The sequence below is a fragment of the Perognathus longimembris genome, chromosome 10 (assembly GCF_023159225.1).
Source record: "Perognathus longimembris pacificus isolate PPM17 chromosome 10, ASM2315922v1, whole genome shotgun sequence".
In the NCBI taxonomy this organism is placed as follows: Eukaryota; Metazoa; Chordata; class Mammalia; order Rodentia; family Heteromyidae; genus Perognathus; species Perognathus longimembris.
In genome coordinates this window covers 60,173,245-60,200,294 of record NC_063170.1, presented here as the reverse complement: position 1 = coordinate 60,200,294, position 27,050 = coordinate 60,173,245, and the positions used below count along the sequence as shown (strand labels likewise).

The window sequence follows — 27,050 nt, the reverse complement described above, 5'->3', positions numbered from 1 at the left end:
ACGGCCTCAGGCTCTACCACTGACTTGCCTTCTCAGTCCTCTTCCTTGTTATTTAAAATTTTTTTATGTTGTTGTTATAACGAAGGGCTGATATACAGAAGGGTTATAGTTACATAGGTGAAGTAATGCGTTCCTTTTGGACAATGGTCCTTGTGATTTTTAAATATGAACTTGATATTCACCCTTTGCTTCTACTTTTTCTCTCCATATATTACATCTATAGCCAAACCCAGCTCGGAGGCAGCTCAGCAAAAGTGCATGTTATTTTCAGGATCCACACTCTCTAATTTACAATCTAACTTACAATCACAATTTCCATGAACCCATTCACCCCTGGGGATAAAAATCTCCTATTTGAATATTAAGCCTTGTGACTTTGGGGCCAATGGTCACACAACTAGAGACTTTGAAATTCTCACACAACCGGAAGGAAGAAAAATAGAGAATAGCTGGGCACCAGTGGCTCACACCTGTAATCCTAATTACTCACAAGGTTGAGATCTGAGGATCCTGGTTCAAAGCCAGCCAGGTCAGGAAAGTTTGTGAGACTTTTATCTCTCACTAGCTAGCAAAAAGCCAGGAATGGAGCTCTGACTCAAGTGGTAGAGCACCAGCCTTGAGTGAAAAAAGCTCAGGAGATTGTACCTACAGCCTGAGTTTAAGATCCAGTACTGACACCAAAAAGGATTTTTTTTTAAAGGAGAACAAAGTTAAAGACTTGGTCCCAAAGAGCTGAATCAGGGGGCACAGCTCTCCATGCCAGTTATAATCCCCAGAGGAGTTTTGTTGGGCTTTCTAAGATGGAACACTCCAGGTCTATGTCCTGAAGTAGACATCAGAGCTCCAGTTAGCCAAGACAGCAGGTATGGAACTCTCCAGAATGACAGTCTGGTTCTCCAAGAGGCAGCCAAGGATCCTGCCTGCCTCCCTCCCTCCATGAGTTCCAGGAGACTGGACCTGCTATCCATCCACCGTACTTGGAAGCTAGGTCTCAGCCTCCTCCCCACCCCTCCTACCTGTTTGCTAAGGGATTATGGTGCCTTGGATTGTGCCCGCATTTTGCCAGTACAATCTTACCAGTGAACTTAGCCGAGATTTGCTGAGGACTGATTTATTCAGTCATATGGTTCTAGTTACAGTTCAGTATCTACCAGGGCGGGGTAGGCAGTAACAGTACCCACAACAGTCCTCCGTCTGTTGAGTGACATTCTTTGAGCTAGCTTGTGCCAGAGGCGATGTGCATGTTATGACTTGACTCCTTTGCTTTGACCCTCAGTATCTCTACCCATAACACAGTCATATTTGGAATCATATTCTCTAATTTTTCTTATGGAAAGCGTGGATTCTGAACTGCGCAACTTGCACTTCTACTAGAACATTGCAGTCTTTCATGTTGCTAAAAGGGATGGGGAGGCATGGAAAAGTCACATCAACTCATCTTTAAGTATGCTAACTACATCAATGTCACACTTGGCTGCTATAAAATTGGAGACTCCCAATAAAATGATTGAGAAGTTTTCCAGGAACAGAATTTTACAGTCTGAAATAACTAAGTACTGGGAAAAGTGAGGAATTCTTCTTCTCTCTTTTTGTTTCTTTGGTAGTACTGGGGTGTGAACTCTTTCTTTACAATCTGCCCAATGTGAGGCCTTCCTCCTAAAGCTGGCTCCCTCGGAACTCTAGTAGCAGCTAGGTTCTTACTTGGTTATCTCTAGAAGATAGGGACCTCAGTCCAATAATGCAAAATAAGTCTCTCTTTCCTGTCTGAATAACCCATCCTAGGTCACATGACACCTGTGGACCAATAACTGTTGCCAAAGAAGAGGGTGGGTCTGCTCTTAATCCTGGATACACAAATGTATACAGGGAAAAGTAATGGATTATTACCATGGGCCTAGACTCTCCCTTGAGGGTGTGGCTCCCTTAAGCACTGGGGAGTGCAGAGGAAATAGAGGCCAGGAACCAACCACAAAGTCGACCACACACACCCTAGGTGGTTTGGGTGGGTTTGGACTCAAGCCTCACTCCAGGGTGGGCCTTGCTTTGTTTGAGATAATTAGTTGATCTGATCATAACTCTCTATTCTTTCCTGCTTCCTTCCCTAAATTACAAGCATTTAAGCTGAAGACCATGTGATGGGGGAAACTACTGCTGGGGCTCCTGGGAAATAAAAAGCAAGAAAACAAAGCTAGACCATCCATGTGGTGACAGATTGAAGTTGAGCCTGTGTTTAGTTTAATATACACAGAGATGGCCACATGGGGAAATGTTTATAGCTGTGCATATACACACAGGTTAGTAAATACATACATGCTGTTTGCTCTGCCAGCTTTGAGAACCTTAAACAAATAACAGCCAGCCACAACAAGCACACCCAGATATTAGTTTCCAATAACATTCATCCAATCAAAGCAATCAGGAAACCAGGACTGGGATGGGAATATATAGACTGAACCTGCAGCATCTCACAGTGCCAGAAAGCACTGATGTGCACCCCAAATCAAAACTAAAAGACAAACTCAGAAATACACAAGGAAGCTCCCCACAGAAGCCAACCAAAAGAGCTCCGAATGGCCAGGAAACCTTTTCAGCGAGAGCAACAGAATGGTCACACTGAGTCATAACCCAAAGGATAAAGTAGTCAGGCATCCCTCCTGACAGAAAATCTTCCCATGCACAAGAATCTCAAGTAATTTGTGTAACTGGTCATCCCGGAGGAGGTGGAGCTTAAGCCTCATTCCTTAGGTGAGGCTATCCCTAGTGCTGTGGAAGGTATAAAGGAGTCCCCTACCAGTGCAGATGCCTGACAAGCACTGCTTCCCTCACATCACCAAGGCCGATATGAGCAGTCGTAAATCACATTGACAGGCTATACACGTGAAATGATAGGGTGGAAATGGCGCTTTACTTCTGGGGCTTTCCTTCTTGAATCTGTAACTCCTGTATTATCATAAGACACCAGACACATTCCAATAGCAAAGTACCCTCCAACATAACTGACTGGTTGTTTTCAAAATTGCCCAGATCCTTAGATATACACTAATCCTTAAATATACACCAATTATACAGATTCTTAAATAGACACCTATTTTAAAAGCCAATGAAGCCAGGCACTGGTGGCTCACAACTGTAATCCTAGCTTCTTAGGAAGCTGAGATAGGATTGAGATTTGAGGACAAACTGGGGAGAACTTTTTTTTTTTTTTTTGGCCAGTCCTGGGCCTTGGACTCAGGGCCTAAGCACTGTCCCTGGCTTCTTCCCGCTCAAGGCTAGCACTCTGCCACTTGAGCCACAGCGCCGCTTCTGGCCGTTTTCTGCATATGTGGTGCTGGGGAATCGAACCTAGGGCCTCGTGTATCCGAGGCAGGCACTCTTGCCACTAGGCTATATCCCCAGCCCCAAGGGGAGAACGTTTTTTGAGACCCTCTTCTCAACTAAGAGCTGGGCACAGTGGTGTGCACCTGTCATGCCAGCTATGACAGGAAGCCTAAAATAGGGGAATTGTGATCCACACACATGCCCAGGCAGAAAGTGACCCTGCCTCAAAGATAATTAGTGCAGAAAAGGGTTAGAGGTGGGGCTCAGTGGTAGAGCACCCTGCCTGGCAAGTGCAAATCCCTAAATGTAAACTCTAGTACTGCCCCAAAATGGAGGAAAATGGAGGGGAAAGAATCTGCCAGTCTTCTGAAACAGTTTGAGAAATTGCCACAGCCCAGAGAAGATGAAAAAGACAGTGCTAACTAAAGGTCACGTGGACTGCTGAATGGACTTTATTTGATAGAACTAAGGAAATGTCAAGAAAGACTAAAGCAATATATCTATGGGAGTTCCCTAATTGCCACAGGTCTATCACAGGGATAGAAGATTTTAATTACAAAGCAAGCTAGGTAACCAGGTATTGGTGGTATTTGTACTTTCTCAACTTTTCTGTAGCTCTATTCTAAGAAATAACTATTAAGAAGAAAAAAAATACTGTCCTTCTCTTTCAACATAGTCACTATTCTGAGGAGTATGGGATTGTTTGGATATCATTAACTAATATGGAACTTAATAAGTAAAGTCAGCATAGCACCAGGACAAGGGGGTGTGGCATACCTGCTAATGTTCGCTCAACAAATACTGCTAAGTCCCTTTTCTGAGGCCACGCTGCTGTTGGTGATAGTGTGGTTAATGAGCCACCTGCCTGCACAGAAAGGGAAGGGGTAAATAGGATAGGATATTAATTAATGCTAATGATGAGGGCAATTAAAAAAAAAGCCCAGCACCAAACAGAGCAAAGTAGTAGAGAATAAAGGGATGAATCCTGTTTGTTAGGTAGCTAGGTGAGAGGCCTGCTCTGGGCTGAGATGGAACAGGGCTCAAAGACCATGTGGAGAACTTGACTTTTACTGTCATGGGAAGAGAGTGCCTAGAGGGTTCTACCCAGCAAACTGATCTTCTCTGGTGTATCTGTTAAAGGTCACTCCTATGGCTATTTGGAAAGTGGGCTAGGAAAGTAGACTACTGCAATAGTCCAAGTAGGAAATGATGTCAGCAACTCAGTAGTAACAAGGAGATGGTATAAATGGTAGGTTTGAAGGTATATTTCAAAACAGAACTAATGGAGATTCTGGTTGTAGGAGTTTCAAGGCCCATGAAAAAAACTGAGTTGTGAATAGAACTGAGTCAAACTACAAAACATGACAGAGATCTAGAGTAGAGACCTAGGTCAAGATCAAGATCTTGATCAAGATCTGGAGATTTTGTCTGGGACAGGGTGATACACACCTGTAATCCCAGCTACACTGGAGGCAGAGAAGTAGGATGATCACAAAGCTAGCCCCTGGGGAAAATGGATGGCATTATCTAAAAACACAATAAAGCAAAATATGGCTCAAGTAGTAGAGCAACTGCTTATCAAGTACAAGGCCATGAGCTCAAATCCCATGAATTCAAATCCCAGTACTGAAAACAAAACAAAACAAAACAAAAACCCACCCACCTAGAAGCCTTGACCATCCTCTGAGGCTATCTGCTAACTACAGGATGGCCACAGAACTAACATTCTGCTATATAACATCATCTCTTTGCTTAGGCTGGAACTCTCTTAGAAGACTTATCTCTGACACCAAAGAGAATTGCAGGAAATGGAGTCTGTTGATGATCAAGGATGCACCCTTCCCTTCGCTGGAGCAGCTGGGGAGGCTGCCAAGTGCAATTTGTTTCTGTGTTGCCCAAATTCGGGGGGGGGGAGGGGGCGGTTGCAGCAACTGCATTCACCTCTGGATAGACAGTGAGAGCTTCGCAGAGTATATGTGCCATCAACATTTGCTGCACAACCCTGGCCTATAGCGAGTGACACGTGACTCCTACAAGGCCTTCTCAGAAACCATATTTTAAGAGAAAAAAAATACAACATCCAGGCCGACACAGAAGAGAGGGATAAGTAATCAGGAAAGTGGGGGATAGAGCCAATAAAGGAGGAGCTGCCAGGTTCTGCAGGAATCTGATAGCACAAGGGGTTGAGATCTTGTTGCTGAACTTGATGATCCCCACTGCACCCCCACCCCCCACCCCGATCACTGCACGTCAGAGCTGGAAGGCATGTGTGAAAACTTTTAGATTCATCTTCCCATTTTACAGATGAAGAAAACAAGGTGAAATGACTTGGGACTAGACTCCTCTTCACTAGATTCCAAATGCCATATTTAAAGAATCGGGCCAATAACATTACATTAAACTTCCTTTTCCATATGTAGGCTGAAAGAGTTTTCAGAAACAAGATGGAAAGATGATCTCCTGAAATCCATTCCCAAGTAAAATTCCCATTGCAGAATTTCAGTTCCATAAAAGATTAAAAAAAAAAAAAGAATCACTTGATTAACATTTGAGGTAGCCCATCATGGTTCCCTTTTTAACATGGCTGCCAGGAAGCTTAAAGCTAAATGTAAACATTTAATCATCCTGGTAATTGTGGCCCCAGTTTTTGAGAAATAGTACTTATTCCTTCCTCCTCTGCATGACTTTTCTTTATATAACTAGTTCAATGGCCTTATTGTATTTGTGTCTTTTACTGTTTTAAGTCGTCTCAAATTCTTTTTGGAAGTTAGCCAGGTATAGCTCACCAATAAACCAAATGAGAAGAAGGATTTAATTTTTCTTCTCGTCCAGGGTCACTACTTCCAAGATGGTGTCCATTTTTGGATCCCTACCCTCGGCCTACAGCTCCGGTCCTTACCTCCTTGCTTTATATTTACAGAGAACGAGGCCACCACAGGACAGATTGCATACAAATGACTAGCTTGAAAATTGTAGGGTCTTCCTGCTCACTAGGCAAATCCTTGGAAACTTCTCCCAAATGAAAACAAGCTGTAGAAAGCGAGAGCTATGCTTCCTGCATTGACGTGGCAGAGCTGCACTTAGAGCAGGACCCTGGAGAAGCCAGGCAGCCCGGGCTGTGTATGGTCAGCAGGTGGTGGTTTGTCCCCTATCCAACTCCAAGCTTTCTGCTGGTTGCATCCACAAGTCTGACCTTCCCGAGAAGGGAGAAATGAGATCACGTACCCTCCATCTCTTCTGGACCCTGGTTCCATAGAGACATGAAAGTGCTGGTTTTCTGAATCCATGAGGCCTTTTCTTTTCCCCTCCCTAAGTGAAATTCCTCCTAAACCACAAAAATTTAACCCAGGCAGAATTAAGAAAGCCATAAAGGAGCCCATGTAGAGATCTTTCCTCCTGGTCTCTTTCTGCTTCAGGACCATCTGTTGCCATTTCTGTGGAGGTAGCAAAAGAAACCATAAATAAGTCCCAGGAAATGTCGATTGTTTATGCATTTGAGCCTGAGACTTCCTGTAGCTCTTTGTTGTTGTTGTTGCTGTTGTTGTTGTTGTTGTTGTGTGTGTGTGTGTGTTTAATTCCTTCCCCAGTTTGTAAATTTTGTTCTTTATTCCTTTGGTATTGGATATGGTTTCCATGATCATCTAAGAGATATGTTCAAAAGAAAAATGGCTTTCAGGGGTTCGGCTGCCAGTGGAAATATACCTTCTCTAAGACATCCATTTGGATTCTGCTCATGATCCTCTCCTACTCACAGCCAGTTTGCTCAGATAGAGACAAGGAAGTGCTGCCCCAATGTTCCCAGCACCTCAGAGAATCAGACAGCTCCAAAACTCTACAGTGTTCCTTTGGAAAAACCTCAGTGCCATTCTGAACCCCCTAGCAAGACCACTCTATGACATAAGCAGACTGGGCAAGAGTCACCTGATCCCACGCAGCTGGCATGTCATCTCCCCTCTTCGCAGTGAAACCGAGACACATTACTAAGCCTTACAGAGTAGTTTTCTGATCTGTAAAATGGGGAGAATATATTAATGCTATTATCACAGAGCAGGTTCTCCAATTTGGATGTGTATGCAGAACAAAGGAGTGGGGGTGGGGAGTGTAAAAACAGACTGCTCCCCCCACCCCCAGAGTTTCTGAGCCAGTGGAGCTGGACAGAGCCTGAGAACCTGTATTTGGTAAGTTTTCAAATGATAGGCAGCTGGTCCACTTTAGAAGGCTTGAGAACCACTCTCAAAGGGCTGCCGTATGGATTTGTGCTACAAATCAAGAAACGGTGAGCTGTGATGATTGCTGTTTATCGCTGTTAGTGCTGGTAGCCTGTGCTAGGTGACCTTACTTGTTATTATTTTAGAGGTTGTCCCATCAAATTTAGATGGCACAGTCACCTGGCAGTTAAATTCTGATATAATCTATTACAAAAAGACCAGTATGGGGGGGGGGAAGGGAGGAGATCCTATTCATTCTATTGAAGAACAGATAAGTTCATAAATGTTGCAAATACATAAAAGCTTAATTCTTAAATTGTTGGACTTTTCTCTTTTCTTTTCTCCCTCCAACTTGCATCTGGGCAGAAGAGAAGCAAAAGCTGACACAGCTCTCTTTCTTCTTAGGTTTCGTGTCTCTTCTCTTCGCTGTAGTAAAAGCGCCAACACAGACTTAGTCATTATGGTCAAAAAAAAATAAAATTCTTCAACTCGTTTCAAGTAATTAAGGAGCTGAGCACAGGCAGACATTGCAAGGGCCCTCAGGAGCAGCTTTGAAAGAGCAGAGGAAACAGAGCCGCTGCAAAGCCACAGGGAATGAATGTTAAGAAAGCACCCCACAACAAAAGGAATCACCGCAAGCCCTCCCACCCCACCCCAACCTGCGGGTGCTCCAGCCACGGGGCGGGGGCGGAGGCGGAGGGGGGGGCACAAAGATAAAAACGCGGGGCTGGAAAAGCGCCTCCTGTCAGGCCAAGAGAATCTCACACAATGTCAAAGATCAACACGGTTTTCCTTGTTAGGACCCTTTCGCTGGGGAGCTCAGAACATTCTAGGAACAGAACCACCGCGACCGATCGTCCCTGGGCCCCCCGCCTCACTCCTCCCCAACGAAACTTCCCCAGCCAGCCTCGCAGGGCCGTGCGCCCCCCCCCCCGCCCCCGCTTTAAGCAGCGGATCCTCGGGGTTCACGGAATGGCACAGCCTGGGTCAACTTTCCCAAACTCAGTCAGATCAAAGTTTTCGGCGTGACTAGTCCAAGTGAGACGAGAGAACGAACGAGACCGAGCCTTCTGGCTTCGTGATGGCTCTTGGAAACATTTAAACAAAGGGCACGTGTCTGCAAGAATGCCCGAGCCACCCAGCCTTGACAGCTCGACCCCGCGCGCGCGCGCGCGTCACCGAGCCGCTCGCCCCGGACTGCCCGGCAGTGGTTCGCGGTCTGGAGCCCCGGGCCGCCAGCAGAGCTCCGCCAAGGTGGGCAGCCCGCGGGGGGAGGGGGCGGGGGGAACTTGGAGTCGGGTCCTCCGACCCACAGCCTCCCCTGAACTTGGCAGCGATCGGGAAGGGGGGGGGGGGCGCTCCCTGATGGGATTCCGGGGCTGCCACGACTCACCTCGCCAACTTCTCCAGCCTCGCCGCGCCCCGGCGGCTGGCTCGGGGGCGCAGACGTGGGGGCCGGTGCCTCGCAGCCCGGGGAGGGACGGCCGGCCCCGGCAGGCGCGCAGACACCGGCGCCGGGTGGCGCTGCGGGGCGGACGCGGCACGCGCGGGCGGCGCGGGGAGCCCCGGGGTCTCGGCTCGGCCGGGGCGCAGGGACAACAGCGCGAGCAGCAGCGCGGCCAGCGCCAGCAGGAGCAGCGCCGCCGCCTTGCTGCGGAGCTTCATGGTGCGGGCCGGCGGCGCTGGCCCCCGCGAGGCGCGGTTCCTTTGCGCATCGTGGCGCGCGGGGCGACGGGGGACGAGCGCACAGCCCAGGGGCCGCCTCCTGCGCCCGCCTGCCTGCCCGCCCGCCCGCCCGCCCGCTGGGGGACTCGGACCGCGGCTGGCCGCGGGAGGCGGTGGGGGAGAAGGTGGGAGGAGAAGAAGGAGGGGAGCCCAGCGGAGGGCGGGGAGGAGTGGGGCTCCTGGAGGAGCCGCTTTCTCTACCGTACTGTGTGGAGTAGCCGCCCGGCTGGCTGCCCACCCGTAGCCATGAGGCGCTGGGACCTCAGGTAACGGAGACTCAAACGGTTCCACCCGTCCTTCCATTCATATATCCTCCATCCATCCATTCTCCATCCGTCATCTTCCACCCTCCGTCCCTCATCCTCCATCCATCCATCCATCCATCCATCCATCCATCCACCTCCATTCATCCTCCACACCTTGAGTACTCACTCTCCTTCCCATTCCATCCACAGCTGTAAAGGATTCCCTCAAGCCTGAGTCACTCATTCTTCCGTCCATTCCATATGTTTCCCCGTGACTGATTTTTATCAGGGACTTGGGAGAGCACATTTGCTTAGGCTGGGACATCTCCAGGCAGGCTCCGGGCAGGCCTTTGCATACAGTGATGGCCAGTAAGTTTTGTTGAAAGCCACTCTAGAGCCACCACGTAGTCTAAAGAAATTAGAGAATGAATTTCAAAGTCTAGCTTTGAAATCTGACACGGTCTCTGCCTTGGTGATCCCCAGCAAACAGCGGAACTTTCTCCAGTCTTCATTTCCTTGTCTGCGAAACGAAGAGGGCTGTCAGGTGGGGTGGCTCACACCTATAATGCTAGTTACTCAGGAAGCTGTGATCTGCGGATCACAGTTCAAAGCCAGACCAGGCAAGAAATTCTGTAAGACTTTTATCTCCAGTTAATCAGCAAAAAGCTGGAAGTGGAGCTATGACTCAAGTGGTAAAGCACCAGGGGATTCTGCCCAGGCCCTGAATTCAAGACCCAGTACTGGCACCAGAGAGAGGGAGGGGGAGGATGATACTGTTTGCCACAGTGGCATTTGAAGACATCAGATTAAATAATCCTTTCAAGGAAATGCATTTCATCTGACATACAATAAGTGCCCAGTAAAAAGTTCATATTCATATATAACACATGTTATATGTTGGCACATAATATATTATCCATATATCTAAAGGAGGAGCTGTTTGGAGGAGGGGAACTAGTGAGCAGATGGAGGGAGACAAAGAGAGTGAGGGTAAATATATAGATATGTGTGTGTGTAAAAATAGCACAATAATAAACTGGAGCCCAACCTTGCTATGTAAGAGAAAAAGAAAAAAAATGTATCATACTAACTACAACTCCTACTTTGTTTTTGAAGTAGATTTGTGTAATTACTTCCAAACCCAAAGAATGGATTCTTCAGAGATGGTAACAGCCACAATCGACACATCAAGGTCAGAATTTCCTACCTATTCTTCCAGGGCATCCCAGACACAAGCTGATGCATTCACACACATCCTCCTATTATTCTCTCTGACAGCCCAAGTTCTATTAACTGCTCTTGTAGCACAGCTGTGGAACAAAGAACACTAGTTATAAAACACATTCCTGAGTTTCTACCAGACTCCATGTTGCCCTATACATCATTATAAAAGTCAATTATATTCTGATTTGTCATTATATCGACATTTTAGCTTAATTCTTTGGAAACATGTTGTAGTTTAAGTTCTGGAATGAGGATAAAACGAACCTGGAGCCTCTTGTCAGTCAGGCATCCAGGAAATGGCAGGATGCATGCAAGCTGGAAATGTGGGCAGCAGATGTTGCAGATGAGCAAACATAATCTTGTGATTCTCCATGGAGGCAGGGTGAGTGGAGGTGACATTCTACTGAGACTAACATCTGGAATTGTGGGAAGGATGCTTTGGGTTGACACCATAGTTGGAAGATTCTTTTACAGAGATTAGGATATTGGTCATAATTAAAAAAACAAACAAACTTGTCCTGAGTAGGCCAAAGGCCAGCATAGAGACCCATTAGGCAAAGCTAAGACCTAAGGTACTCAGGCCTTTAGATTAAGAAATGGCACTGTTATTTTGGAAAATGGCCCAATGAAACAAGAATTCCTCAAATCTGCTTTGCCAACCCCCTTCTTCCAGTTGAAGGACAGATGCAGTAGAACAACACAAGGCCCAGCAGGTAAAAGCAACACTGGATAGTAGTCAAGAGTTTTGCTTCAAATACTAGAGTAGACCTTGTAATAGCTACACTGAACCTAACAGAGGATTCTGTTTTCTCAAACAAGAGCAAACGGATTCCTTATTTACTTCCCTCTTCTAAGTCCAAACCCAAGCTTTGGATTTCACTGCTCTCATCTGTGGGAAAGTATAACTCCTAATGCCAATGGAAAAGCAGTTCCAGGCTCTGGCAATCATCGCTTACCCAACACCTCACTTGGCCGTCTAATAGGCAAAATGTGTGTTTATTACCCTCTAGCTTCCCAAATCTATTTTTCCTTCTGTAACCTTGACACTTGGCGCTACTAGTTGCTCAAGCCAGAAATTAGGTGGCAATCATTTCCTTTCCCTCACCTTCTAGATCAGTTATATGCCACTACATAACATACTATCCCCAAACTTAGTGTCATAGGATATATCATCTCACAGGTTCTGTGGAATTAGGAACCTGGTACAGGTTGGCTGAGTCTTCTGCTTTACAAGTTCTCCTTGCATGGCTGCCTTCAGATGTGTTGGAACAGATCAGTCGTATCTGAAGACTTGAGTGGGAAAGATCTGCTGTGAGGCTCCTTCACATGGCTGCTGATTTCTTTTGAATCATTGGGCAGGAGGCCTCAGTTCTTGATTGGTTGTGAGACAGAGGCCTTCCAAACACCCTACCCCACTCTATCAAGGCAGGCTCACAAGAAGAGCCAAATAGACAATACCAGCAAGATGCAGGTCCTGGGTTTTTGTTTTTGTTGTTTTACAACCTTAGCTCAGAGATGACACCCCATCACTCTGCAGCATTCTTCCTGTTCAATCCAGCTCACATTCAAGAGGAGGGACTAATACCAGGATGACCCATGGCTGGGGATTACTGGTAGGCATTATAGAAGGCTACTTCCCTCAAAAAGGAATGCTGGAGATAAAACCCTCGGTTACACTTAGGAAGAATGTCGCTGATATGCTAGTTCGTAGACTTAGCATCCTTGAGGAAAGATTCTGAGCTTGAAGACACAGCAACAGAAACTACTTGAAGTGAAAAAGCAAAGAGAAGACTGAAAAAGCTATAATGGAATGCCCAAGAATGGCAGACTATAATGAAACCATCAGAAAGAGATAACCAGAAGAACTATTTAAATCAATAACAACAATTGCCTCAATACCAGATACTAAACCTGAGATCCAGATAGCTCAGAGAACACCAAGGTTAAATGTTAAAAATAGACAATACTCTGCAGACTGAAGCAGGATGACCAAGAGTTCCAGGCCAGTTTATTCAACATACCAAGATTCTGTCTGCATATAGATGAGCTGGTTTAAAGTTTGGAGAGTCCAAAGATCCAGAGTAGCCAACTCAATACTGAAGTAGAAGAGCAAAGTTCGAGCATTGACACCACCTGGAATCTGGACTTACGCTCAACAATCAATATAATCTGGCTTTTGTATTGGTGAAGAAAGGACAGATAAATCAATGGAACAGAATGCAGGGCCTAGAACCACATAAACATCATAGCTTGCTCTTGTAAATGTGTACTTTTAGCAAATGGTATGGAACAACTGAACACCGACATACCAAAAAAAAAAAAAAAAAAAAAGGAAGGAGGGAGGGAGGGAGGAAAGAAAAGAAACTTGTTATGGACACTATCATTCACAAAAATTAACTAAAAATTGATCAGAAGAGGGCTCACAGTAGCTCACATCTATAATCCTAGCTCCTCACAGGCTAAGGTCTGAGGATCACAGTTAAAGCCAGCCCAGACAGGAAATCCATGAGACCCTTATTTCTAATAAACTACTAAAAAAGCCAGAAGTGGAACTGTGGCTTAAGTGGTAGAGCATTAACCTTGAGCAAAAGAAGCTCAGGGATAGTGCTCAGGTCCTGAGTTCAGACCCCAGGGCTGGTGCACGTGCGTGTACACACACACACACACACACACACACACAGAATCAGAAATGTATAATAAGCCTGTAAATGAAAACACACACAAAAAAATCTCTAGACAACAGCACACCAAGGAAAAATCTAGGAGACTTTGATATGGCAGCAATTTTTAAAGCTACAACACCAAATGCACAATCCTTGAAAGACATTGATTTTCATTAAAATGAAAAACATCTGTTCTGTGAAAAACAATGATGAGAGAATGAGGAAGACAAGCCACAGATTGGAGAAAACAGCTAAAAGACATAGTACAAAGACTGCTTAAGCAGGCTGTAAATGGACACATACAAGACTTTTTAAAAATAATTTTACTGTGACACAGGATCTTGCTTTGTATCCCAGGGTGACCCAGAAGGACAGGTAGTCAAGAGAAACTATAGGTTAAGACACTCCCAGGTTGGTAGTTCCTCCAATTACTAAAAGCAAAAATAGGTTCCACTGTCTAACCACCACTTAATTCTAGGTCTAATAGGTTGAACTTAAAATTCATGTCTATCCAGAACCTCAAAACTTTGAAGGCATGTTTAGACATCATGTGATCAAATATTTTGCAAATAGAATGGGCTTTAAGTACAAGGACTGGTATCTAGAGCAAAAGAGAGGAGAGGGCACAAAGAGATTACATACACGTGAAAGGCAGCCACCAACTGAAGATGGAGACAGATTGGAGCCAAGCAGACACAAGTCAAAGAATACCCTGGACCATTGGAAGCTGGATGAAGCCAGGAGCGTTCTCTCTAAGTAAGGCCTTCAGAGGATGCTTGACTAGCCTGCATTTGATCATTGGGCTTTTGGCCTCCTCAACTCCAAGAATGAATTTCTATAGTTTAAGCCACCCAGCTGTGGTCATATGCTATGGCAGGCCTTGGAAACAAATACACCAGGTTTCTAGGAATTGGTACAGATAAAATTCCAAGAAATTTGATTTTACAAGTCCAAACCATAAAGCACAGGGGGAAATAAGGATTAACAAGAATCGCAAGATACAAATGCAGCAGACATTGAGATAGGCCAGTGTGAACTAACAGGTAATATCAATAAGGGAATCGTTGGGAGCTATGATGTCATTGATAAGACTGTGGGAAAGAACTAAAAATTAAAAACATGTGATGAAAGCTAAGAACCCAGTTTATAGGGAGAATACCATAGAAAATGTAGCTGGGAAGAAAAGTAGAAAAACTGGAAGATGGCTTTAAGGAAGTTCTTCAAAATGTAGCACTAAAACAAAGATGTAAAAAAATGAAGAAGTTGAAATATAATGGCGCAATACAGCATTTGCCTAGCTTATGTGAGCCTATGGGTTTGATCCAGGCACTGCAAACAAACAAAAAGTAAGAGGTTAAAGATCAAGAGGATAGAGTGAGATGATTTTAATAAATCTCCAATTAGTGTTCCAGCAGGGAGGAGGCAATGTTAAACATAAAAATGACTGAGCATTTGATAGAAATTAAAGAGATACAAATCATTTACTTGAAAACAATCACAAGTTCCAAGAGGGATAAAATAAACAAAATCTATGCCTAGACATATTTCAACAAGAAAAAAAATAGTAGAAACCTTAACAAATTCAAAGAGAAAAAAATCTACATACCTACAAGTGAATAAAAAGCAGATTTCTCAGCAGTCACAGTAAAAGACAATGAAGAATCTTATGCCTGTAATCCTAGATATGCAAGAGGCTAAGATCTGAGGATAGAGGTTCAAAGGCAGCCCAGGCAGGAAAGTTCATGAGACCCTAATCTCTGACTAACGGTCAAAAAGCCAAAAGTGAAAAGTGGAGCTGTGGCTCAAGTGGTAGAGCACTAGCCTTTAGCTAGAAAGTTCAGGGACAGTGCCTGGGTACTGACTTCAAGTCCAAGGATCAACACACACACACACACACACACACACACACACACACACACACAGAGTCTTAGGAAAGAAACATAGGATGTTAAAAAATATATATCTGAAATACATCTTCACATTTTTGTGTATTTTCTTATTTTATAAGCAATTCTCCTTGAAAACCCTTTTTTGTAATTTTTGTAAGTACCTCTGTTACTTAAAAATTCTTACTGCTTGGGAACCTTAATAGAACAGATCTTACTCATAAAAGTCCCAAAGTGGAAATGAACCAAGGGTGCTTTAAGCGATGAGTGGAGAAACAAACTATGGTACCTGTGTACAATGGAATTGTGTTCATCAGTATCATCAATCAATATATGAAATAGGAAACATCCATACAATGCAATCGTGTTTGCTAATATTCAACAAAAGGCACTACTGATGCATGCTGCAACATGCATAGATGAACCCAAGAAGCCAAACGCAAAGTACCACGTCCTTCACAGCTGCGTTTATATGCAATGTACAGAAGACAGATATGAAGAAAATAAAGTTGATGTGTAGCCTGCAGTTTGGGCAGAGAACAAGGATGAAATATAAACGGGCAGAGAGCTTTTACTGGAGTCATGGAAATGTTCTGGATTATGTTGACGGTTGCATAACCTGATACTAAAAACCACCGAGGAACACTTAACATGGAGTGAGTATTGTGAAATGTAAATTATACCTCCATAAAGTTTTTTTAAAATCAAGATTTAATGGAGAATTTGGTGAAAGTTCAGGAACTAAAAGGTTTCCAGCTTGGCTGCTTTTGTTTTGCTTTATTTTTAATATGAAAGGGGGGGGGGGTTGAAGAGAGGCTGATAGGATATTTTATAAACACAAAATCAGAGAACTTGGCTTTACCCACTCTGTGTCTGTGCAGAATTGTGGGAAAGATGCCATATTATCCCTGATGCCAGGGCAGAAAGCCCATCTGGATCAGATACAGAACAGTGACCCTGTTTCCCTAACCAGTGTGGATTCCTGGATGGAAAAACACTGGGGGCTTAGCCTAAACAATTCCTGTCTCCCACCAATCAGATGGCAGCCCCCACCCGAACCCACCCCTTTATTTCTCTACCTGTCACTTTCCTTATCTGTGGGGAAGACTGCGTGTTTGACATTGTTTTTACAGTTTTGCCTGCCTGTCCATGTTTTTTCCTTTTGGTGTTCACAACCTTCCACCGTGTGCCCACGACTCCCTCCCAGTCCTGTAGCCACAATTTCTGTACTCTTCAGGTCTGATCAGGTGACTTGGGCCTAACCCTATTCATTTGCTCTTTCCTTCTGAGAACCTTTGGTTCAAATCCCAGGCTTTCTCATCAGAAAAGCAATTTTTGTAATTGTTCTAACCCAAACCATTCCTCTATCTCCAGATCTGACATTAACTTATTCTCTCTCTCTCTCTCTCTCTCTCTCTCTCTCTCTCTCTCTCTCTCTCTCTTTCTCCCCCATCCTTCCACAAGCTTCATATATCAATTGCTGCCTTGCAAACTTCCTCCCAAACAAGTTGGTACTGGGGCTCAAGTGGTAGAGTGCATGCTCAAGTGGTAGCAAACATGAAGCCCTGAGTTCAAACCTACACCTCCTGACTTAAAACAAACACCATTTGCTCTGCTTCTAATTTTGTGCGTGAGGAATTGGGGCAGCTGTGGTATTTTATGACTTGGCTTCAGCTGTCATGCCTTGAGGCTTTGGTTGCATGGTATTAGCTATACAGGTCAGCCTGGATGAATTACAGGAGGGTGCCATAACAGGGGGGATTACTGGTAGTCCTGGCTCAGGCGGTTGAAGGTTATCTTTGGAAATATCAGTTCGCTATCACAACTACTGGTCCTTCAGTGTTCTGTTTTTGTAGTGAAGATCTAAATTATTTGAAGTTAGGAAATATTTCTTTCATCTTTTATTATCTTTGCTCTCTCTTCTTCCTCTCATCAAAAAAGAACATCAAGAAGAGAAACACATGTTTTATAGGCAAAAAGCTGGAAGCAGGGAAAAGTGGAAGGTCCCATCCTGCCTGAGTTACTTAATACTCATGTGACTGGGGCAATGTCTCAGCTTTCCTGAGACCCAGATTCTTCATCTACGCCACTGTGGTGAAGGAGACAAGAGCGATTACATCTGCCCATCTGTGGATGAAACAATGGAATTGTTAATAAGCTCGAAAAATGGTTCATAGCTAGAGGCTTTGGGTTATTCCTGTAATTCTAACTACTCAGGCTGAATATTTGATGACCACGATACAAAGCCAGTCCAGGCAGAAAAATCTGTGAGACTTTTATCCCCAGTTAACCATCAAAAAGTCATAAGTGGCGGTGTGGCTCAAGTGGTAAAACACTATCCTTGATTAAAAAAAAAAAAAAGCCAAGCAACATCAGGGCTCTGAGTTCAAGCCTCAGTACACACACACACACACACACACACACACACACACACACACACACACTCTGCATTCAATACTGGGCACCAGTGACTCACATCTGCAATCCTAACTACCCAGGAAGCTGAGATCCAGAGGAACAAAATCTAAAGACAATTCAAAATTTGATAATGGAAAAAAAAAAAAAGACAATGAGCCTTGGAAATGTTTTGGTGATGTTTGTGCTTTCCTCTTTTTTTTTTTTTTCTTTTTTACAGTTCAGGTTGCCTGGAACCATGCCCCACTAGTAACATGTTTTGAAAATACAAGTAAACTCATTCTTTCAATGAAGATATGCCAGAAAAAAAAATACTGCAGGCCAATCAAGAAGAAAGCCACAGAGTACATCCTGAGAAGTTCACCATTTTGGAGGATGGGCCTTTAGTACAGGTGTGTGTGTGTGTGTGTGTGTGTGTGTGTGTGTGTGTGTGTGTGTGTGTGTGTGTGCTGAGGGATGAAACCCAAGGTCTTAAACATGCTGAGCACCTACTCTACCACTGAGCTATACTATACCCTCAGCTCCCAGCAGAAAACAGTCATTAAGGAGAGTTGGGTGCACTTGGATAAATCACTAGAGAGCAGGAAGATGGAATTGTTTGGTACAATTGCAGCCAAGTTCATTGTTCCTTCTAAGGAGAGCTCTTGAGAAGGTGAGATGGGATAGATCCCCTTCCCTCAGTATTTTGACTTCCTTTCCAGAGCTGCCTTGTCTGAGGCAGGGAGTTAGGTTAAACCACTGGAGTGGTTTAACACTGGACGAGGTATTTCTCTGCAGCCAAGGGCAGGCAGTGTGCTGTGTGTATAACATGGGTGACAGCTGGCAGCAGCTCATCTTCCCAGCATCCTCTGCTTGTCCAGACATCTGCAGATTCTCCTTCTGACTGAGACATTGCAGTAAAGTATACAAAGTTTAAGTGGGGTTGGGGTTTTATTCTTTTGCCAGTCCTGAGGCTTGCAGGGCCTGGGTGCTGTCTCTGAGCTTTTTGGCTCAAGGCTAGCACTCTACTACTTGAGCCACAGCTCCAATTCCAGCTTTTCTGGTGATTAATTGGAGATAAGTGTCGCACAGACTTTTCCTGCGCAGGCTGACTTTGAACCTGAATCCTCAGACCTCAGCTACCTGAGTAGCTAGGATTACAGGCGTGTGCCTCCTGCACCCAGTCTAAATAGTTTAATGAGTGCGTATACACTCAAGAAATCCCACCCAAATTAAGATATAGACCACATTCTCAGCCCCCAGCAGTTGGTTGTCCTGTATTCCTTCCAAGTGAATAATGATGCCCATAAGGGAAATCACTATTCTCACAGCTATGATCTTACACTAGTTCTGCCTGGCTCTGAGTGTCATATAAATGGAAATATCTAGTATGTACTCTCTTGGGCCTGACCTTTTTTGACTTAATAAACCTGTGAGATTCACATATGCTATTGTGTACTGGAACCAGAAGATTGGTTCTGGTCCCTCCTCCACAATGAGTGCCCAAATCTGCAGATGTCCAAGTTTTGCACATGGGATAATCTAACAAAAATTATCCTACTTAACTATACATTATCTCGAATTACTTACATTATGTAGTACAGTATAAACCCTATGTAAAAGGCATTATACTGCATTGTTTAGGGAATAATGACAAGGAAAAAAGTCCATGTACATGGGCTATAAATACATTTTCCCCGAATATTGTTTATCTGAGATTGGTTGAATCTGCAGATACAGAGGCTTGGGTATAGAGGGTTGAAGGTAGTTCATTCTCACTGCTATGTAGCAATATTAACTGAATATACCACAACCTAATTTATATTCAAATTGTTTCTATTTGGGGCTATTATAAATGATGCATTCATGAACACTTTTTTTTTGGAAGTACCAGGATTTGAACTCAGAGACTTGTTCTTACCAGGTAGACTCTCTACCACTTGAACCATGTTCCCAGTCCTTTCTGTTTTATTTTTTTTTCATATATGGTGCTGTGCTATGCCTGAGGTGGCCTTGAATCATGAACCTCCTCTCTCCCTAAGTAATGGGAACATAGAAGTGTGCCATCATGTCTGGCTAGTTATTCACTAGCTTTTTAGCCCGGGTTGGTCTTGAACTACACCACTTCTATCTCTGCCTCGCAAGTAGCTGGGATTACAGACATGCCCATGAATATTCTTGTGCATATCTCTTAGTGAAGTATAAACATTCATTCCTGCTATATATCAAAGAGAAGAATTGCAGAGCATTATGACATATGTTTCTTTGGTGTTCATAGATACTGCCTAGTGATTTTTCTTAAAAGGAATTTGCAACCTTTTTTTTTCAATCCCACCACAATCTTTGAAGCTAAGATGTGCATTAAAATCATTTCTGCATGAGGAACTAAAAATATATTTTCTCTGAATCAAGAAAATAGTTAAGGATATAGAGGTGGTAAGAACTTTTTTAAAAAATAAGGAAGAGCTTGAGGCAAGCATTCTCTGTAGTCCTGAAGGACTATGGAGAACATTGAGAAGTTCTTAAGATGTGGTCATAGGTCAAGCTCTACAGGTAGAACTCAGCTTTGGATGGGGATCTTCCTATCTCTGCCTCCTGAGTAGCTAGGATTATAAGCACTACTCCTGGCTACTCTGTATGTATCTTTTATAAATATATTAAACAATAAAGGAAGTTTGCCGTGCTGTCTAGTTAGTATTCCTGTGTGATCTTGTATTTCATCAGGATCCTGTGTTTCAGTAGGATGGGATTAGCTATTCAAAGGTAGGTTGCTAAGTCCTTAGGTACATTGAACAGAAATGTTGTGGGCAGATGTACTGATATGTGATGTGGCCATTTGGATTATCTTTTTTCTTTAGATCTGAAACTGGAAGTGGAATTTGGTACCTGAGGCTATTCTACTGCTCATTGGCTGGCATTCTACCAACTGAGCCATGCCTCCAACCCCGAATTTGGGATTTTCTTCAGAGGTTTATTGAACTTGTATAAAATTGGAATTGGGCCATATCCTACCTGAAATACCCACTCGTAGCATTGTTCTTCTGAAGTTTAGTCCTGATAACTATAATTTGAATGGGCAGAAGGACTGGGGCAAGGGACAAAAATAACTACAGTTGCCAGGTGCAGGTGGCTCATGTTCACATGAATTCACTCTAGCCATTTCATAGCAGAGATGGCCTCAAATCTTACAACTCAGGATATCTAACCCTACTGCATTTACTACTTATAAGAAAGGATGTTTCAGGCTGGGGATATGGCTTAGTGGTAGAGTGCTTACCTTGCATGCATGAAGCCCTGGGTTCGATTCCTCAGCACCACATAAACAGAAAAGGCTGGAAGCAGTGCTGTGGCTCAAGTGGTAGAGTGCTAGCCTTGAGCAAAAGGAAGCTCAGGGACAGCAAGCACCCAGGCCCTGAGTCCCAAGCCCCAGGACTGGTTAAAAAAAAAAAAAAAAGATGTTTCGAACTTCAAAATGTGTAATCGAATTAATATTCTAACTTTAATATTCTTGTTCTAGGGTTTATATGTGTGTGTGTGCCACTCCTGGGGCTTGAACTCAGGGCCTGGGCACTGTCCCTTAGATTTTGTGCTCAAGAGTAGTGCTCTACCACTTGGCCCACAGCTCCACTTCCAGATTTTTTGTTTGTTTTGTAGTTTATTAGCGTCTCATGGACTCTGGCTCTGGTTGACTTTGAACCTTGATCCTCACATTAGCAGCCTCCAGAGTAGCTAGGATTACAGGCATGAACCACTGGTGCCTGGCTTGTTCTAGTTGTTTTTTTTTTTTTTTTTTTTGCCAGTCCTGGGGCTTGGACTCAGGGCCTGAGCACTGTCCCTGGCTTCTTTTTGCTCAAGGCTAGCACTCTGCCACTTGAGCCACAGCGCCACTTCTGGCCATTTTCTGTATATGTGGTGCTGGGGAATTGAACCCAGGGCCTCATGTATATGAGGCAGGCACTCTTGCCACTAGGCCATATCCCCAGCCCCCCCCCCTTTTTTTTTTTTAAGAAAATCTATATTTATGATTCTGCCCTTAGAAAAATGATTTCATTCTTCTTTTCTAAAAATGAATCACCTGAGTTTAGTCCTTTTTTAAAAAAAACAATTACTAATAAGTAAGAAGGACACAATTGTCGATAAACATTCTTGGAAAAAATGCAGTCAGGTGGGATTAAAGGGATTCTGTGCTAAGTGAAAAAAGTAATCTGTAGAGTACAGCACTATTTTTATTTGAAAATCTTCCTATATTTCTTTAAATAGAATCTGAAAAGTTGTCTATCAAAGTAATAGCAGTGTCTCACATAGCTTGATAGCCGTAAGAACCCGTCACTCCCCCACATAGCTCTGGTACTGAACCAGGGCCATACATGGTTAACACCATGAAAAGCATTTTCCAGGTTAAAATCCTGTTCTTTGAGATAGCAGTATTCATTGACCAGGCACGCGCCCCCTTCTGGAAATAAGGTATATTTCTCTATTGAAATGGAAATTAGAATGGTTTATTTATAAAGGCTATTTTTTGACATTTATTTTTGTCATTTAATTTTAAAACTTACAGATCACAACCAGTTAATTATGCCAGAAGAGGGACTAATTTATTATCATCAAACATGATAGACTAAGTGTATGTCCTCCATGAAGAAAAAATAAAAGCTTATTTTAAAAATCATAAAAACTCAAAAGTTTTGCCCAAAGTAAGACTTACAGAAATGGAACAATAAAAAAAATTAATATTGAATCCTTTGGCTCAAAAATGATGAAAATTTGATTTCTGTTTCACACACATCATAGAATGTTAAAATAATGTTTTTATTCTTAAGCAATGTCCAGAAATAGCTTAATTTGATCTATGAATAAGTATAGCTATAGCTAAACAAATTACCCAAGTAAAGAAAAAGCATATTCCAGGATTATATTTATAGCATGATAATACACTTACGTAAAATACACGTGAACACAAAGTCACAGAGAACACAAAAATGCATGTAGAAGTATAAAAGATCTTCAAGGGTAGCTAGAAGGATTATCTTTGGAGAAAAGCAAAAGAATCAAAGTTGCTTTACAATAATGGGAACTATTTTGTGTGTGTGTGTGTGTGTGTGTGTGTGTGTGTGTGTGTGTCAGTAGCAGGAGGGGGGAACTTGAACTCAGAACCTCATGCTCTTGCTTAGCCCCCCTCCCCCCTGTTTTTGCTCAAGGCTGACATTTTACCCCTTGAGTCACACTGCCACTTCTAGCTTTTTGCAGATTAATTGGAGATATGAGTCTTATAGACTTTTCTATTCAGGCTGGCTTTGAACAATGAGTCTCAGGCCTCAGCCTCCTGAGTTGCTAGGATTACAGGTATGAGCCACTGGCCTATGTTTTTTTTTTTTTTTTTAAGGAATAATGAATTTATAATCTTTGAGATTTACTGCTAAATAAGACTACAAATATAAAGAGAACTATTGCTTACAAAAAAAATTAAAAAGAATCCAGAAAGTCCTTCCACTCAAAACAAGATTAGTCTGCAACTAAAATACAAAAGAAAGAAAGAAAATATGGTCATAAACATAAGCATTTTGTGATATAGCAGCAAATGTAATGTTTAATTCTAATAAATAGTAGCACAAAGCAATGTAACCTGCCTTTCTGTGTTGCAATGGTGTGTGTGTGTGTGTGTGTGTGTGTGTGTGTGGCGTGTGTATGCATTACCAAACACATATAATCAAGTATACAGGAAAAGCACGGCTCTAGTTTGCAAGTGCTTTTAATTAGTTTCCTTGTGGATAGCATGGCTTGTTTCAGCTACATCTCTGGCATGAATAATTTAAAAATATTAATGTTTGTGACCTACGGAATGAGGTCCCATGGTAGATGTAAAGATTCCTCCTAGAGAAGTTAATTTGAAATAATTTAGCCAAAGACGTCTCTCATGGGACCTTTTTAGGGCCTTACTGATTCCAGGTTGGCCCCAATTCATTAGCAATATTATGAGTGCCTATTATTTGTAAGGCTCAGTGTGGTTTGAAGCAGGCAGGCTTGCCTCAGATTATGAAACTAAGGGATAGGTGATATTATTAAACTACTATTCAGTAGCTTAGAGCCGGGACTCAGGACTCAAACTTTCTGGGGTTTCAGCTCCTATTGAACCACTTTGTAGCTGTGGGGTCCTGCATACAGGAGGGGGATATATGAAGCCTTCATCACAGCGTTGACTGTCAGGAAGGAAAACGAGGTCATAGGAAGGGTTACTGCAGTCTTGGCACATAGTTAAATATGCAATGAATATTAGGGCTCATTAATACTTATTTTTGGTGTTAGTACTGGGGCTTGAACTCAGGGCCTGGGCACTGTCTCTTTTTTGCTCTACCACTTGAGTCACAACTTCACTTCTGGCCTTTTAGTGGTTAATTAGAGATAAAGCTCTCGTGGACTTTGCTGCCTGGGTTGGCTTCAAACTATGATTCTCAGATCCCAGCTTCCTGAATAGCTAGGATCTCAGGTGTGAGGCACTGCGCCCAGCCTGTTAATATCTTAAAGAACAGTTCAAGATTGTCTCTTCCAAATCATAAAACAAAAAGCAAACAATACCACCCCCTCCACACACACACACAGATGCTGAAAAGGCTTTTGAAGTTACCTGGTTATCTCCACTTTCCTAGGAGGTAACTTTAAATGCTTTTTCATAGATACTTAAAATCAAGAAATAACTACTATACTTGAACTATGCTAGCTTCTGATGGAATAACAGAAAATAAAAATGAGAGAGAAGGCAGGCAAGGGGAATATATGAAAGAACAGGAAGAAGCAGCATTGGAGAGTATGAAGAATACAGATTAAAGGGAGAAAATCCAGTTAAGAGAAAGAAGGAAAGGGAGCAGAAAAGAGCTTTGACATGTGTAAGAAGAAAAGAGAAAAACAACAACATTGAGATGGTATAAATACAAAGGGACCATATTTCAATGTAGGTACTGATTGCAAGCCAGGCACTGGTGGCTCACACCTGTAATCTTAGCTACTTAGGAGGCTGAGATCTAAGGATACCAGTTTGAAGGCAGCCTGGGCAAGAAAATCTGTGAGACTCACATCTCCAATAAACTACTCAGAAAAGGTCGGAAGTGGTATTTGTGGCTCAAGTGGTAGAGTGCTAGCCTTGAGCCCAAAGAAGCTCAGGGACAGAGGCCAGGCCCCAAATTCAAGTCCCAGGACTGGCAAAAAAGAAAAAAATGAAAAAAGTCAGCTTGCCCAACATTATAATCCCCTTCTGATGGAGAAACATAGAAACTTAAGGGGGGAATTATAAGTGCTTTTTGCTGAAAAGCATGGCCTACTTACTTGGGCCCACAAATGAAGTAATTATAAGAGAAAAGCTTAGCATCTGTCTCCATGTTTCTGTCTCTGATATAGGCCACTCTCTCTGCAGATACTACGTGATCACCTTAGGTTCTTGGAAGAACTGGAAGAGCTTAATGACAAGGAGCCAATACTTACTGTAAGGAACAATAAAGCCTCCTCAGTACAGATCACTTACTAATAAGCAAGGTAATTTGTTTGTCTTGATTGAGCATGACAGTGATCACTTCTCCAAACAAGGACTAAACTAATAATCACCCAGGCCATGCTCTGACTAGGAGTGTTTAATAGTTATGCATTCCTCTTTTTTCCCAGCCCCCAATTTTTTTCTATAAAGACATGTCTGTGTATCAAAGATGTACTCAAGTGCTGTTTTCCCATGGCTGCCATGTGGCAAATTTTCTTTCTCTGCCTTTCACCAGGTCCTTCATTTGGCATAGAGAGTTGAGTGGCAGGACATGACATGACTTGTGGAATATGGACTCTGCATCTAAAACTCTGATTTCAATTTGATGTCATCCTTAGAGCTTCTCTAAGAAGCCAGGCTTCAGTTTTAGACTTTTTCTGCGGCACAGATTCCTGAAGCACATCTCCTAAAACCCTGCAGCTGAGACTCAGCAGAGAAGGGACCCAAATACACATCTGTCTGACCTGCAAAGTCAAGGCTGTTAAAATCATTTCCTTTCTATTCACTTTTGTGCCACGAGTGGGGCATGCACTCAGGACGTCTGTGCTCTCTTAGCTACTTGAGGCACGCCTCCATTTCTGGGCAGTGATGGCTAGAGATAAGATTCTAAATGAGGTTGTCTTCTCCAGCTGGCTTTGAACCATGATCCTCAGAACTCGTCCTCCGGAGCAGCCAGGATCAGAAGTGTGAGCCACGGGAGGCTGCTTATTAAAATCCTTTCTAAGAACCTCTATTTGCCTAAAATGGGTTCTTCCTGTGCTTCCCAAATCTCGGCTGGGTGAAATTCACACTCTCCAGAACGTCTTATTTTCCGTCAGTCGTGGGGCTTGAACTCAAGGCCTGGGCTCTGTCCCTGAGTTCTTTTTTACTCAAAGCTAGCACTCTATCACTTTAAACGTGAGCGCGGGTTTCTGGTGGTCTCATGGAGTTCGTGCCCGGGCTGTCTGCCAACCGCGGTCCTCAGATCTCAGCCTCTTGAGTAGGTAGGGTTGCAGGCGTGAGCCACCAGCGCCCAGGCTCTCCAGAACATTTGAAAGCTCCGCCTGGGTATTTAAAAGCGTCCTGTCTCCATGGAGATGGGCATGGGGGCAGGACTTCCGGCTTACGCTGGAGCACTTCCGCCCCGAGCCGGAAGCGCAGTGGCTGACAGCGCGGGCGCTCACGCAGGCGGGCTCCTCGGAGAGCCCCGCTGTCCCCGCGTGCGGCGTGGCGACGATGCTGACCCCCGCGTTCGACCTCAGCCAGGACCCCGACTTCCTGACGGTCGCCATCCGCGTGCCCTACGCCCGCGTCTCGGAGTTCGACGTGTATTTCGAGGGCGTGGACTTTAAGTTCTACGCCAAGCCGTACTTTCTCAGGCGAGTCCCGGGCGGGCCTGGCGCCAGTGGGGTTCCTTCCTCGGTGACGGTTCGTGGCGGGAGGCTGTTCTCCATGGAAACGACGCCGTTCCCGCGCCACTCCGGGTCTGACGCGAGCGCTTCCCGGAGCGCGGGAGAGCGGCCGCGGACGCAGGATCCCTTCCCGCACGGCGACCGGCGCCCGCGAGTTCGCGGGCCCGCGTCCCTCCGCCTCCCGGGCTTCTGTCCCGACGCCCCTGAGTCTCGAGGCTTCCCTCCTCTCCCGCCTCTCCCCCCGACCGGGCCCGCGCGCCCACCTTCTCTCGCACTTCCGGCCCATCCTTGTTCCTTTTGACTCTTGCCAGCACTCCCGTTTTTGCCATTCCCTGTTTCCTGAAATCCTCACTTTCTTTGGCACCTCCATGCCAAACTAGCCAAGTTCTCCCCCACCCGGATGTCTGGCTGCTTCACTGTCCGGCCAGCTCTTCACCCCCTTAATTGGGGTGTGTTTCTCCACGTCTCCGCGAG

The 27,050-nt window shown here is 44.1% G+C and overlaps 2 protein-coding genes across 2 annotated transcripts in view; one reads left to right on the top strand and one right to left on the bottom strand.

Annotated features, from left to right (window-relative positions):
- The window catches only part of Gxylt2 (glucoside xylosyltransferase 2), a 47,995-nt gene extending 38,691 nt beyond the window's left edge, over positions 1–9,304 (bottom strand). The window contains exon 1 of the mRNA XM_048356165.1: positions 8,920–9,304. Within this exon, the coding sequence (XP_048212122.1) occupies positions 8,920–9,191 (272 nt within the window). The 5' untranslated portion in view covers positions 9,192–9,304. The remainder of the gene's footprint in view (positions 1–8,919) is intronic.
- A 17,036-nt stretch (positions 9,305–26,340) lies between these two features.
- Shq1 (SHQ1, H/ACA ribonucleoprotein assembly factor) overlaps positions 26,341–27,050 on the top strand; it is an 81,371-nt gene continuing 80,661 nt past the window's right edge. Inside the window, exon 1 of the mRNA XM_048356164.1 lies at positions 26,341–26,543. Coding sequence (XP_048212121.1) covers positions 26,401–26,543 — 143 coding nt within the window. The 5' untranslated portion in view covers positions 26,341–26,400. The remainder of the gene's footprint in view (positions 26,544–27,050) is intronic.